Below are 15,732 nucleotides of genomic sequence, written 5' to 3' on the forward strand. Positions count from 1 at the left end.
GATAAGTGTGAAAGGCAGAATGTAGATAGCATTGAAATATGTGTCTCCTCCTGACCTGCACTCTGATCCCATGGTAGACACAGAGCCAAAACAGCAGCAATGCACATAAGAACAGCGACTGGAAGAGGTCATCTAGCATTCCAGGAAACCAACTGTTGATTAGGAATGAGAGGGGGAAAAATGGATCTGCAACAAAAGAAAAAGTGTCACAAGACAACCACAGAAAATGTTGTTCCACTCTGCACTTGGGCACTCTCTTGCAGCCTAATTGTGTGTCAGAGCTGCGACTCAACAGAGCCTTCTCAGTGGCTGCACCCAGACTATGCAAATCCTCTCCTAAGGAGTCCTGTCTAGCTCCCTCTCATATGGACTCTAGCCAGCAGGGAAAGAGTTTTGGCTTTTTCAAACAGGCCTTTAGCTTGCCAAACTGATATTGCTTTCCTGAAACTCTATGAGCTATGAGCGAAAGCCAGCTGCTGTTTTTTTAATCTGCTCCTGTTGTTCAGCCACTTGTTTTATACATTCTAAACCATTGTATTGTATTTTTGTAATAATTTCCCGACCCCCCCCCCTTTGCTGGCTGCCTTGGACACCTGACTGTGGAAAGGGCAGATAAATAGCTATTTTTAAAAGCTAGAATCAGTGAGAACTGAAATTCTCCCATGCTGGCCCTGGGTGCAATCCAACTGGTACACTTGTACTCACACAAAAGGCTTTTTGAACCAGCAGGTGCCTCTGCTAACAGAAGAGGGGGTATTTTTGCCAGCCCCCTGCAGTATCCAGTGCCCCCAAAATTCACTGCTGGAAGTTTTTTGGGGGGGGACCACCAGAGGGAATTGGCAAAAATTGCAGAGGGGTGAAACATCCTTCTTTGAGCACAAGGGCATCGCATGGATCCTGCTCTTCCCCAAACTTATTTCAAAAGAAAGGGGCTTGTATTTATTTATTTTTCCTTTCCTCCCCAATCTCACTTATGGGACGAGGGCAGGGGGGAATCTGCCTTATAAAGCATGGCCCCAGGAGCCGATCACAGCATGATGTAATACATATAAATACCATTATAGAGCAACAGCAGGGGGAGGAGGATCGACATCCACTTCTGCTCTATTCCCCAATCTCGCATTGAGAACTTGCGCAGGGAGTGTGCAAAGAGACACTGCAAAGGAACATAAAAAATAATAATCAGCGAAGATTATGCAGTACCCGTTTGTCTTCAGATAAAAAAGGAAGAATGGCGGCAGAATGTAAGCTGCGGCACATGGGCTACATTAGGCAGCAAGTTCTGCAAGGATTTCTTGCACTTCAGAGAATAGGTTGGCTGATGCAGCCCCAGGAGAACATCAGTGCCCCCAAAACCCAGTGAACAAGAACCACCTCAAACCATGTTGGGGAGGCATCACATACCAGAACACTTCAGTGTCTTATATTTCTCCTTGTTTTCACTTCACTTTTCTTATCCTGTAGCACTCCCTCTTTTGTATCCCACCTATGTCTCTGGCCATTATCCTTCCATCCCTCTAGCAATAAACTCTCCCTTCCAGAGCAACTTCCGTATCTCATACAAAAATAAAACTGAACAATCGACACTCACTGTGACGATGAAAGTAAGGACCACAAAGACAAATCGAAACCAGATTTCCACTTGAGAGAAGGCTGAGTTATAGGTTTTCCACTGAAAGAAAAAAAAATAGAATATTAACAAAAAAGCTAAAGGATAGATGGCATCAGTCATAATAGTTTATATTCAGTATTTTATTACTCATTTATTTATCGGTGTGATGTTCTGGATTTAACACTGGAACCAGTATTTCTTGTGGGTCTAAGCCATTGAAACTTCAAGGGGAAATAATGTGCCCTTCAATATTACAGTCAACGCAAAGATTTACAGTTAAAACTACACTTTCATTCTATGTTTGCCTTTACTTCACTTACTGTGAAATTGTAATGCTTGACTGGAGGAAGGTTTTCAAAGGCGACAGTGATCTCATAGCGAGTGTAGTTCAGATAACCAAGATGGACCACAATAAATTCAGCACATTGCTAGGCGCACACATTGGAAGAGGGGAAATTGGGAGGGAAAGGGAAAGAAATTCAACAGTGAGAACACCATACACACACCAACTACAATCAGGTTTTTTTCTTTCTAGGCTTTTGAGACATTTAGGGTTGGGCCAACCGTTGAAATAAATGAGTTAGCATATCAGAATTGATTTAATGGTGAAATTCAGTTAGGGTATCCCTGCCTTCTTGCATGATACTCCCTTAGACTTCTCTGCTGTTTGTAACAGCACAGCTGCCCTAAGCTCATAAGGCAAATAAAGAATAAAGACTCATCTGGGACCTCTAGTTGCATTCAGTAGAAGTGCTGCTTTGTGACCACTGGATTTCAAGGAAAACTAACAAAGCAAACACAGAAACTGTTGATTAGCAGATTGTTAACAGCTGTAACCTTGATTTGATTTGTGGATTCCAGAAAGAGGATCTGGAGGTTCATACTTCTAAAACATGCTCTCTGCAATTCCTCACTTTGTTGTTAACAAGAAACTAGAATCAAAAAATTCATCCACCTAATATAATATAGTCAATCCTGTCTGGCAACAATTTTCCAGGACCTCCAACAGAATTATTGCCCATGACTGCTTCTCAAAATGCAACGTTTTGAATGTGGGGTCAAAAACATTAGCTGCTATTTTGCTTATGGATTTCACTAACAGAGATACTTCCTCACCTTGCCTCACCTCTCTATCATGCTTTTAAACCACAGAAATAGCTCATCTGTAAGAAATGGTACATTGCCATTACCTGTGCACAGTTCAGTGTCCTTGTTCGGTTGTGAAGTTCTTTGTTAAAATACCTGACGCTTGCATTCTCTATTACACCACTTATTGTAACCAGCATATTGAAGTTTTTTTTCAAGCCATTCCATTTGTTATCTGAAAAAACAAAAGTCCATTCAGATGCTACAATTTATGGGCTAGAGAATATATATGTGTGTGTGTGTGTATATATATATATATATATATATATATATGCAGTAACAACAAAAAAATGAATGGATTCTATAACGGAATCAAGAGTATATTCCAACCCTCAATAACAACTGCTCACTGAAGCTAGTACATTGTGGTAACAAATTGCGTTGTTTAACTACGCACTGTGTGAAGCACTACTTCCTTTTATCTGTCCTGGTGACCTTACATTGTACAGGCAGGCAATATACACACATTTCCATATATGGTTGATATATACATAATTAATATAATCATATAAGCTAAGTAACACTTACCAAAACGTTGGTCCAACTCCACTACACATGTCAGCCATAACTGCTGATTATAAGTAGATAACGGTGGTGAACTTAAATTAAATGGCCTTATCTAGAACAAAATGGAAGCAAGAGTTAAACCACAGTCATTCATTTTACTATATTAGCTTCTCCAAGTTTTGTGAGCAAGTTTTGTCTGTGAGGTTGTTATACTATGAGATTCCACTGGGCTCCATTTTACCATCCATGCTATTTCATAAGTATAAGAAACTCCGAGAGGGGTTATTGGGAGATGTGGACTGAGATGTGGTGCAATCAATATGTGGATTACACCCAGCTTTCTCTCTCCTTTTCATCAAATCCAGACGAGGCAGTGGGTGTTCTAAATCAGCGCATTAGCAGAGTAAAGGACTGGATGCAGGTCAATCTATTCTACCAGGGGTTCTCCAGAAGACTGGCAGAAATCTTACAAGCACTGCTACACCAGAAATTTAACCGAATATTTTTGGGATTGAATCTAGGACCTTCTGCATGCATAGAATGTGTTCTGCCACTGAGTCATGGCCCTTCCTCATCAACATGCAGCACAGCTAAACTGCTTGTTGCAGGAAAGGTGCAGATACTGTCTTCTTGTTCCTAGTGTTTTCTAGAATAGCAAAGCAAAGTGAAGGAATTCTTATAAGGCACAGCAAAAATAACTAGGACACGATGAAAAAGTGCTATCAATCAGTTCTTAGGCAAATGCATGCCTCTCTTTTCTGTATGTCACGACTGTGGCAGGAGCTCGGAGGAGCATCCATACCCTCTGTTGATATCATTGAGATTGGACTGTTCAGTATGGCTACCTGCAGATGACCTTTGAACCCCACACCCTACACAAGGTCTGCAGTCTAGGTTCTGCTTCGCTCCACAGGGTCCTGAAAATGCCCCATGTAACATGACCAGCTCAAGAACTGATGGAATAAGTCCTAAGGCAAACTCCCACAGACCTAGGAAGGATTGTGTTGAATACACCAAATACTTGAGGCTACGTGTGGAATTCAACGTTGTACTCTTCCTATTGTTCCAGCTTGCCAGGTGAAATGACTCTCCCTCTCCTCCAACTGCACACAGTTCTGGGGGTTCTCCCAACCTCCCTCTCGGAGCCCATTTCATGGGGCTCAGGTGGGAGTATGAGAGGAAAGCCCCATTGCACAAGCATAAGTCATTGTGAAGGGCTCCCCTGACAGGGTTTGTTAGGTAAATCCCACCCTGAAATATTTGTGTGTCAGAACAAGCATGCACAATCTAGAAACAGTATAGGAAGACTTACCTTGGAGCCATTATTCAACTGAGATTTCACTTGAAAGGGTTCAATGACATTGGGACCTATACAATAGACAGAGACATGAGCTCAATATGCGAATACCTGTTGTAGCCTAAATTTTTAATGACGACCGTTATTAGCTGAAAATGTCAGGAATGATAGACAGATAGAGAATGTTAAATTACACAGAAGCTCCTGTTTTACACATGCATCAAAATTAAGGGATGATTTCTTATCCACATTGCCGATAGAATTCAATTGGACTCAGAGTCAAGTTCCACATTCACATTACCATACATTACAGACGTCAAAGGATCTTTAGACATATAGCTCACAACAGAACAAAACTGGACTATAGACTACATAGCCAGAGACTGTTCTACAGTAAGAGCTGTTCGACAGTGGAGTTTGCTGCCAAGGAGTGTGGTGGAGTCTCCTTCTTTGGAGGTCTTTAAGCAGAGGCTTGACAACCATATGTCAGGAGTGCTCTGATGGTGTTTCCTGCTTGGCAGGGGGTTGGACTCGATGGCCCTTGTGGTCTCTTCCAACTCTATGATTCTATGATTCTACTTTAGAGGGCGTTTTAGTGGAGGGTTGAATGGTCCTCCCACTTTTAAAACACACACTATGCACACAGGAAGCGATATGCCAGTGAAAAGGGTACCAGCCTAGTTCCCCCCAGTATAGCAGCTTTCTATAAGTAGGTTGTTTCCTCTGGTGGGAGAAGAACAGGTCTATCAATAACTATTAGCCATGATAGCTAAATGGCAGGGTTGGGAACATGCATTCCTCCATATGCTATTAGACACCAACTCCCATCAAGCCCAGCCAGCCTGGACAATGGTCAGGGCTCATGGGAGTTTTAGTCCAACATTTGGACAGCCACAGATTCCCCAGCCCTACTGTGAATTCAGATCACATGCAGAATTCCAGATGCCAGGCACAAGAGACAGGAGATTTGATTTGCCTGCAACAGGTTTGCAACCAGATTTTCTTTTTGTAAACCACTGCAGCACAATGGAAGAGAGCAGCCTTGAGAAGGTTTCTATGATATCACAGTCCAGCAGCAGGAAGAGGGATTGCCCACTGAAGTATCTAGCATAGCCTCAGAAACAACTGAACTGAAATAATATTTCAAGAGTGGGAGCAGGTGGCATCTCTCAAGGCCCAACCTTCCTTCATGCTCATCACCACCCAAGGGTCTACAAATGCCAGTTTGCCACTGGCCAGAGGATGGTCTGGAAAATATGCAGGAGCCCTCCCCAATGCAGAGAGGTTTCTCAGTGCTTTCCTGGTGTCACTGTGACTCAGTGCAAGAGGAAAAGCCCCTCAGCTCACTTTCTAGCTCAGAGGGCAGGGGACCACAGGAACTCCCACCACCACACAGTGACTTTGGATCTTGAACATGGCATGATCTCAGACGAGACCTTGCCCCCTACGTCTGAAGGGCAGGCTGGGATGTGTCAGCCACAATATGTGGACTCGTCTTTGCCTTGCAGAAAATCCTGCTCTTCTATACCGCACCCACAGCTATGCCTTTGAGCTCTCATTCTGCTACAGTCTGGATTCTCATCTTGTTTTAAGAAACAGAAGTCTCAAAAAAGTATTTTTCTTTTTTTAAAAAAACAGCTGGAGCATCCTTTATTGCTACTGAACTCTTTAAAAGTAAACTATGTATATCAGTAAATTGGGCTCAAAGAAACCAGTCTGCCAACATAACAGAGTATGGATAAAGAAGCTACAGCATCAACAGTTTCACCACAATATCAAAGGTCAGGTCCACCATTCCAGCATGGTACAAAGTACCATATGGTGCTTGAGAGCGATTCTACATGATGGAATGTAGCTCAGATTATTATGTAGCAAAACTATTGGCTACACAGTTTCAGCAGAGAATAGAAATTTACTGAAAGCACTACTCCAATCCCAAGTGTACCAAGGAAATTCTAGTATAAGACACTTCTAAGTATGCGTGTTTAGAATCGCACACAAGAAGCTTACGGGTTACTGTCTTCAGATAACTGTATTCAGTTCAAAGTTTGTATTCTTTTCAACAAGTGTTTTCAGTGTAGACTAGTCTCTGTACTAAATATGTAAATAACATTTGAATAACCCAGCCAATAGAGAATAATCAGCAGTGGTCAACCTACTGTGGACCAGATCGCACTCCCTAGTGAATCTTATTTGGAGGGCAGGATAATATCTATTCAATAATAATGAGAAATTAGAACTGGAAGTGAAAGGTTCTTAACTTCTTTCCTCTATGTCTGTGCTGAATGGAGACAGGGGAGCAAGGGAACCTGAGGCTCACTGTGGCTCAGTCGCATCATGACGTGCCAGGAATGGCTCACCTTTAGGGGGCTGATGGCCGCACTCTGATGGCCTAAGGGAACATGCCTAAGTTTCATGGCCAAAGTGTAAAAGTGGCTGTGATGAGAACTGCAGTTCTCAAGCTTGCCTTCGGACAATTTTTTATCATTCATTATTAAATTCAATTAAAAATATAGGTTTTTTAAAGCTACGTTTTGGGGAAATTGGGTGTGTGGGTGTGACAAAAACCTTTTCATATCACAGAATCATAAAAGGGGTCCTCTGTGAACAGTCGGGGGAGGGAATAACTTTTAAAAACGGATGAAGTTGGGGAAGACTAAGGGGCAAATAAGCCTTTTGCATTACGGGAGCAGTAGAAAAACAAGAGGGTTTTTTTGGGGGGGATAAATATTAAAAGTTTTAAACAGTTTTGTATTTAAAAATGGAAAATTAGGTGACACGTTTTGGAGAGTCTTCCGGGGGGGGGGCACAAAAGCTTACAGGAACAGCTGCCAGTTTGTCCCTTCCCCTGGTATAAACCATAGGTTACAGTGATGTTCAAATGCAGCCACTGATTAGCATCAATACAGCCACCCTCTTATGAATAGGGAGGGAGTTGGAGAGAGAACTTGCAGGAATTATCCTGCTTGGCAATGTGACTAACTATATACATACATGTTTTGAATGTAAAGGCATTTCTTTGAAATGTACAAGATTTTTATAATATATCATGCACACATTTTTTATTATGGGAGTTAGCCTGGTGTCCCCATAGTCAACTTTGACTGGACTTATCTGTCCAAGGGTCCTTTACCTTTTACTCTTTTTTTAAGCAGCCATATGTGCTTTACCAAATCTAAGCAAGCACACACATTTGGGTACAATCTGCTATGCAATTTCCTCACTAAAATTTATTTATAATATGTAAAACACAGTCCCTCACTTCCCCAAGTGTGTGGTCTGCATGGGTTTTTGCTTTCAATTTCAGTGCCATCCCTAAGATACAAGTACAGCAATGTACTTGTAAGTTTTAGCATTACATTTTGAAATGTCTCAAGACCTGCAGCTTGACCCTGGCTGCTTCCCACAAAAGTATCAAGCCAAATAAAAAGGCTCTATCACATCAAATGTTTTTAAGCAGTTCAAAAGCTCAATTTGAAATCACCAAGAAATTGGATGAAATACCAAAATATCACCTTAAGAAAAGAAAACCCATCAAAAGAATCACTTTTACTAGTGATTACACTTTTACTAGTGATTACTCAACCTCTCCATAATAAATCAAGACATCACAATTGAGAGGCATGTCTCTCCAAAAGAAAGAATGTTCAAGCATGCACTAGCCACTTCTCACAGTACATAGTAGATTTGAGAAGGACTATCAACGGCTGGATAAAACTGCTTCAAGGAGCAGCAAGCTGGTCCTTGACTACACTGTTTGTAGTTATGTTTTACTAAAATCTAAGTCCAATATAATTTCAGGACGCAGATTCTGGACTATGTATGGTGAGAATGGAGACACAGGCTAATTTGTAACCTTGCAGTGGTCAGCGATAAGACAACATAAAAGGCAAAAATGGCTCCATGGCTGGGGCTAGTGGATAGGATCTCTGCTCCTTGTCAGTTTTGGGTGGTGCCAGCTTCTTTTAAACACTTGATAAATTTCAATCCCCACCACCAACTACTCATTAAAAACCTAAGGAAGGGGCACAAATTCAAGCTATATGTCTTGATAGCAAAACAATGGGAAAGAATAGGAGGCAAGTAAATAGAGAAAACGATCATTAACCGAAAAGACAAAATCTTACCTGCAATACCTATTAAAACGGTTAAACCAAAACAAATGAAGAATACAACGAAGACCAAGACAAAGTGGCGTTTGGACAGCGTATACAATCGCATCGGGGCCAACCTGCAAACAAGGAGAGAAAGAACAAGTTAGCAAGTTTCCCACACCAAGTATCCAGTTAAAAACACTCTATGTTTTGTTTGATAAAATGTGCCATCAGAAAGTGGAAGGCTTTTTCGAAGGCTGTAGCCCTATACACAGTTACCTGGGAGCAAGTATCATTAAGCTGAACCAACAGGGACCAGGACTGGCAGTAAAGCACTGCTTTGATTGGCAGCAGGTTCATTCTGACCACATACCCCACACATTGGTGTGCCCCATAACAGAAACTTACATATAGCTAAGCAGGTGGTACAAGCAGGCACATTTGTATCTGTGGAATATTGGTTATATATTCTCAAAGTCGTCAAAATTCTGAAATGTATGTGCAACCTTTTTTCTAACTTATATGCTACAGATATGCAGTAGTCGTGATATCAGCTGCTTAATACAACTTGGTAACAAGAGGGATGAATCAACATTTTCCACATGCACAGTCATGAACTGACATTAAGATTGTGCTTGAATCAATAGGAAGGCAACGCCAAGATACATTATGGAGCAGACTTTCAAACTATAAACAGTTAGCCATCTATAAATTAACCCATCTATTACAGAGTGAAAAACAGGTTGGACACTTTTAGCATTCAGCCTATTGGGAACTCAAAACAGGACTAACATGTTATTTTGAAAACAAAAAAAATTCCTTCCAGTAGCACCTTAAAGACCAACTAAGTTAGTTCTTAGTTGGTCTTTAAGGTGCTACTGGAAGGAATTTTTTTTGTTTTGACTATGGCAGACCAACACGGCTACCTATCTGTAACTGGAACTATGTTATTTTGAAACACTTTCCTTGTTGAATGAATGCTTCCATTTCTGCATTACAGGTATTCAAGGAAATTGAAAAGCATGTCAAAATACATAGTTAAGAAATTAGGAGATTTTTGGGTAATAAATAACAATTCACAAAAAGAAAAAGAAAAACATCATCTAGGAAATTATCTTCAAACTCAGCAGCGGCAAATATGAGGCAAAGGAACCAAACTGCAAAGCATGTAGTGAGAGCGTGACTGTCCCTCATAGAAGCTCTTTTCCTTTGGACACCCACCCAACTGTTTTTCTTCCAGTTGGGTTCCTAGAAATGGGGGGCGGAGGGGAAATGATTGGGGTGATCACAGAAAGAAACCAGCAAGTGAAGTAGGTATATACACCCCCTTTCCCCTGCAAGTTATCCCCATACACCCTGCTTACGACGGATTAACTTTATTCCACCTCATAAGTAACGTAAAAAAGATCCAGCCTGATTTTGCCCTAGCTGTCCATATTTTTTTTTCACTTAAGGACAGCAGGACAAGAGCAAGGGAAGGGAACGCAAAGTGTGCACAAGTCTGTGGCTTGCCTCTTTTTTCATACCTTGCAGGCACAAAATGGTTTATACCGACAAAGCCGGGGTTTAGAGAGCGCAAAATGCCACTCAGCCCACAAGCAGCCTTTGGTTTGCTTCCTCCCATGCAATGCAGGCTGCAATGTACAAAAGCAGAGGAGCAGAGATACACTGCAAGAAGGGCTTACAGAACTGCTGCTCCAGATCAGCCATGCAGGCCAGCCAAGCTGCAACGAAAGGCAGAGGGGAAAACCAACACCCTCAGAAGGCCACGATCCCATCTGATCCAAAAGGGAAAAAAATCGTTCCTAAGGATGTTAGACTGAACACAACATATCCGCAGGTTTAACCGTCTTTGATTTACCTCTGATGCAACAGTCCTAAAGAGAGAGGCATCTTAACCCCATCACTCAGCAGCATCAGAGAAGCAGGAGAGAGAGAAAACAGAAGATTTAAAGAAGGGAAAAGATCTAGCATTCACTTGGAGCACATGTAACCAGGAGTCGCTCAGTACACCCATACCTGTCCCAGGATCAATTTAGTATGGGCAATAAAGAAGCAGGAATATTAGTGACTTAAAATTGTAGCTGGAAGTTCTAAGACCGTGTCTTAGCCAGTGATATGGGATGGGGGGCGGGTAATTTCAAATCAAGGTAATCTGCATCTGAACACCTTTTGATGCCCTAGAGCAGTGATAGCCAAACCTGGCCCTCCAGCTGTTTTTGGACTACAACTCCCATCATCCCTCACTAACAGTGGTCAGGGATGATGGGAATTGCAGTCTCAAAACAGCTAGAGGGCCAAGTTTGGCCTTCACTGCCCTAGAGACTAATCCAATTTAGAATGTTTATTTTACCTGTATTTAGCAAACAAAGCTAAACATTTGAAAGCACCAAGGTTGCCTAATATTGCATTTGCAGTTGGCATCCATTCATTGCTACTACTGAAATTATCAAATGGAACCTTTTTTCATAGAAAAAAAAAGAACTGGAAAAATGTGCCCTTTAAAAAAAAGTCCGCCCCACATCACTGGACCTAGCAGTCAGTTTCCCCACTGGCAAACAAGTATTCAGCTAGAGTCCACCCCCCTCATTTTGCCACACCTCCCATAATTAATTCTTCAGGTAAAGGTACCCCTGCCCATACGGGCCAGTCGTGTCCGACTCTAGGGTTGTGTGCCCATCTCACTCTAGAGGCCGGGAGCCAGCGCTGTCCGGAGACACTTCCGGGTCACGTGGCCAGCGTGACGAAGCTGCTCTGGCGAGCCAGCACCAGCGCAGCACACGGAAACGCCGTTTACCTTCCCGCTATAAAGCGGTACCTATTTATCTACTTGCACCTAGGGGTGCTTTCGAACTGCTAGGTGGGCAGGAGCTGAGACCGAAAGACGGGAGCTCACCCCGCCGCGTAAGTGCAATGAGGTTTTCATCTGAGTCATATTCTTATGGTCAGAATGTACGTTGCATGAAAAGTGTGCAGAATGACACCTTAATGTGACTCAAGGCAATTCACATTATTTGTTTTACTGTGCTTTTTTCCTGCAGTACCACCAAGCTTTCTCCAAAAGTAAAACAAAGAAACACAGAGAGATTTTCCTGTTGGTCATGCTGATTATTGGATATCTGAATCTTCTGCCACATACTTGAAGATATGCAGAGGTGGAGATGTAACTAAAACGAGCATATCGCAAGTGAAGCAAATCAACTGCATATACCCTGAAACGTAGTGACTAAGAGGTTGAGCTGTGTACCAGAAAGTGTGGATCTAATCTTACCTCTGGTTGCTACAAGAACTATTACTATTAATACCAAAAATTAAAGAAATTTGTATAGTGCTTTCAAGTGTTCAAAGCACTTCACATGCTTTATCTAGTTAAAATTCTTATAACAACCCTGCAGGGTAATTCAGTATTATTTTCTCCCATATTGCAGGCAGCAGCCGGAGGCTAAGAGAGAGTGGCTTATGACCAAGGTGAACTATGAACCTGGAATTTCCTGGTTTGTAGCTCAGACTCTATTACCCACTATGCAATATTTTAAGTAAAGCTCTTTCAACACATTAAAATACTATATAAATGCTAAAATATTACTCAATTCCTGAAGAACATGTCAGGTACCATGAGTTTTCAGTCTAGCGTGTTGTCTAGAAGTTATCTACTTTATTCATGGCACTAGTTTTCAAGCAGCCATTGTGAAAATCTGCTGGGGACAGAAGGTAATACCACCTCTTACAGCCATGGTCATTTTGAGACACTGGTTAACTTGCATGCTATGGCAGAGATTCAGTATGCAATAGAGAAGCAACCCAACATTTAAGTTGACTTTTCTACAGAGGAATCAGTCTTCAGGTCCTCAGCAGGAAACACAAAAAGGAGAGTCAGTTTCCTTGAAAGGAGAGCAAGGAAATGATCTAGTGGCCTTGAATCATAGCTTGTGTGTGTTTGTTTTAAGAACTTTAGAGCCAAAACCAGTTTTGTGAACTTTTGTCCACACATTTTATAAAGTTGCTTCTGATAATTAGGCAGAGAAATCATTCCGTTCTCTCTAAAGGTCACAAGCAGAAAACAGGTATTATTTATTAAATTTATTAAACTTGTATGAAGTATGAGGAGAAGCAAAAATCAGAAGCACCCTGAACTCGGCTTATTAAACAGATCTTTCCTAAGACATTTGCAAACATTGTAAATACCACAGCAGTCCTACTAAGAGCTAGTTTCAAACTATCTCATAGACAGTTCATACATTTAAAGAAACAAGGAGTGCAAAAGAACAGCACTTCTCTTTAACATGTGTGAATTGGAGCTTGAGTGAAGCTTTCATCTACAGGAAGATCTAGAGGGTCTCAGCTACTTTTTAAACTCCTGGATCTCATCACTGATAAAAGTCCACTTTAAATGCAACAGCAGAAGTTATAGAATCATAGAGGTACAGAGTTGGGACTCGTAAGGGTCATCTAGTCCAACCTCCCTCCTGCAATGCCGGAATCTCAACTAGATTATACATGACAGATGGCCATCCAACCTCTCCTTAAAAATCTTCAATGAAGTAGAGTCCACCACCTCTTGTAGGAGTTTGTTCCAGAATACTGTTCTTCCCGTGTTTAGACTGACTCTCCTTTCTTGTAACTTGAAGCCACTGGTTCAGGTACTGCCCTCTGGAGCAGGAGAAAACAAGCTTGCTCCATCCTCCATGTGACAGCCCTTTACATATCTGAAGATGTGTGTCTTATCTCAGTCCCCTCTTTTCCAGGGTAAACAAACCCAATTCTATCAACTGTTCCTCATAAAGCTTGGTTTCCAGACCCTTTAGCATCTTGGTCACCCTCCTTTGCACACATTCCAGCTTGTCAATGTCCTTTGTAAATTGTGGCACCCTGAGTTGAACACAGGACTCCATGTGTGGTACCTATGTTAAGACATGTGGTACCTGAAAATGTCTTATCCTGCTTCATTGTAACATTTGAGCTAGCTTTTGTATGTCAATGTAACTCGAGCCAACAACTGTCCAGACTCCAGCCTTTACGTTGGCATTGCTTTGGGGACGATGTGAGGCAACACTCTTCCACTGAGCATTTCTGTCAAAAATAAGTTAACACTACCCAGCTCACCAAATGCACAAAAGGACTTAATGAGTGGTACAAATATGACACACATGCTCAGACATCTCTCCCTGCCTCTCACAATCACTAAGCGATAAAGGAGCTAGAGGAAAGAAGGATCCATTCCTCAAATGATTTGTTTCTAAAATGAACGGTGCTGTGGCCGAAAGTCTGTGTCATATTCAAATGACACCTGTCACTTGCTGACCCAAGGCTCTGACACTAATTATAAAGTCAAAGGGGGTGGCAGCGACTATTCCACAATAAGCAAGCAGTCTGTGTATGTTCAGGGGAACTGCTGCCTTCCCAGCTTGCTCCGATTTAGCTAAAATAGGGAGGGAGCGAGGGAGCTGTTCCCATTCTGCTCCGCTTGTGAGCTTCTGGGACACTGTTATTAGCAGGTCGCTGGGTTAGACAGAGTTCTTCGTACAGACTAAGCGCCCCCCCCCAATTCTCGCCAGCCCCACAAGGCAGGGAAAGAGGAGCGTTTTCCTCCTCCAAATCTGTGCCTAAAGCACTACACGCTCCGGCTTATTACGCCGGGTGGGGCGGGGCAACACTCGCTCAGCAACCCGTGTGGTCCGGCCAGAGGAATAGGCTCAGGTCAGCCAGAGTTCCTTCCGCGGCCTGCGCAACTACCGCGCACCCCCCCACCCCTCAGCGCAGGTCCCGCTACCCCCAAAACTCACAGATCCATATCCATGCTGCGCATGCGCGCCACGCCGCCTCCACTCCGGCAGCGGGTCTCTCCCTAGCTAAGCGGCAGTCGCCCGCCCGCCGAGCTCCGTGGCAGCGCCAGCTGCGCACATCACTTCCGCGTGCGTCACCCAACGTGCCAGCTCCGCCTCTGGGGCGCTGTAGGGGGCGGGGCCGTGACTGGAGGGGCGGGGCCGCAACGCCTCGGAAAACACCCTGTCAGTATAGTGTGCCCGTAGGCAGAGAGGGTGTGCGCCTGCGCGTTGCTCCTTCTGCGAACGGCTGTCAGTTTGAAAGCCGCCAGGGGGAAAACTACCTCAGGGCAGTTAGTTCCACGACGGTGCGCCTCGCAAGGAGACATGGGAATTGTAGTTTTCAAGTATCTCAATCACACACACGCACACAGAGCTATCTCCCATGGAAAGAGAGGCATATATTTAGCTCTCAGCAACGCCACTCAAATCTTACCTTCTATTTCCCCACACATATACACATTAAAAAAAATAAAATAGTTCGTCATAATAATCAACCCTCCAATAGCCTTTATCTGTCCTGACGGTACAAAAGGCAAAATGTGACGCGCCACCCACCAGTGATTCAGATAGAAGCAGGCTTTTCCTGGCTCATAAGATTGGACCTGGTTATTACTTAATTTCTAATTGTATAATACTTCTTAAGGCTTACATCTCCGTTTTTATTATACAGCAGACCGGTAATTTACAATATAATCCCTATTAAGCACAGTGAAACTTAACTTCTGAGTAAATATGCACAGAGCTGTGCCTTTCATCAAGGGATATGAGCTAAGATTTAAGACGGTAGGTAAAGGATGCAATTCTCATTTTGTTGACGTCAACAGCAAACCTCTCATTGGATTTAGTGGAGCTGGATTTCATCCAGTATTACAAGGAGGGCTGTTTTTTTTAACTGTATTTCTTTATGGTTAGAGTTGCTGGAACCTGAACCACATGGATAAATAAAATTCCGCAAAGACTTTAGTTAGTAATGCATGTAGTATGCATAAAGGTAAAGGTAAAGGTCCAGTTGTGGCCAACTCTGGGGTTGCAGCGCTCATCTCACTTTATTGGTCGAGGGAGCCGGCATACAGCTTCCGGGTCATGTGGCCAGCATGACTAAGCCGCTTCTGGCAAACCAGAGCAGCGCACAGAAACACCGTTTACCTTCCCACCAGAGTGGTACCTATTTATCTACTTGCACTTTGCCATGCTTTCAAACTGCTAGGTTGGCAGGAGCAGGGACTGAGCAACGGGAGCTCACCCCGTCAC

At 42.9% G+C, this 15,732-nt stretch overlaps 1 protein-coding gene across 4 annotated transcripts in view; it reads right to left on the minus strand.

Annotated features, from left to right (window-relative positions):
- The window catches only part of TMEM181 (transmembrane protein 181), a 30,112-nt gene that overhangs the window by 12,783 nt on the left and 1,597 nt on the right, over positions 1–15,732 (minus strand). The window contains exons 1-10 of one of the 4 annotated variants that reach the window (XM_079971216.1): positions 14,440–14,561; positions 10,518–10,562; positions 8,690–8,793; positions 4,578–4,633; positions 3,287–3,377; positions 2,803–2,933; positions 1,933–2,040; positions 1,592–1,672; positions 1,057–1,156; positions 56–186 (exon numbers count right to left, since the gene is read on the minus strand). In XM_079971216.1, coding sequence (XP_079827342.1) covers positions 56–186; positions 1,057–1,156; positions 1,592–1,672; positions 1,933–2,040; positions 2,803–2,933; positions 3,287–3,377; positions 4,578–4,633; positions 8,690–8,793; positions 10,518–10,562; positions 14,440–14,462 — 870 coding nt within the window. In that variant the 5' untranslated portion in view covers positions 14,463–14,561. Of the gene's footprint in view, positions 1–55; positions 187–1,056; positions 1,157–1,591; positions 1,673–1,932; positions 2,041–2,802; positions 2,934–3,286; positions 3,378–4,577; positions 4,634–8,689; positions 8,794–10,517; positions 10,563–14,439; positions 14,580–15,732 lie in introns of those variants that run through there. The other 3 variants (XM_079971214.1, XM_079971217.1, XM_079971215.1) reach the window with 3 other exon arrangements.

Source organism: Podarcis cretensis (assembly GCF_951804945.1).
Source record: "Podarcis cretensis genome assembly, chromosome: 3".
In the NCBI taxonomy this organism is placed as follows: Eukaryota; Metazoa; Chordata; class Lepidosauria; order Squamata; family Lacertidae; genus Podarcis; species Podarcis cretensis.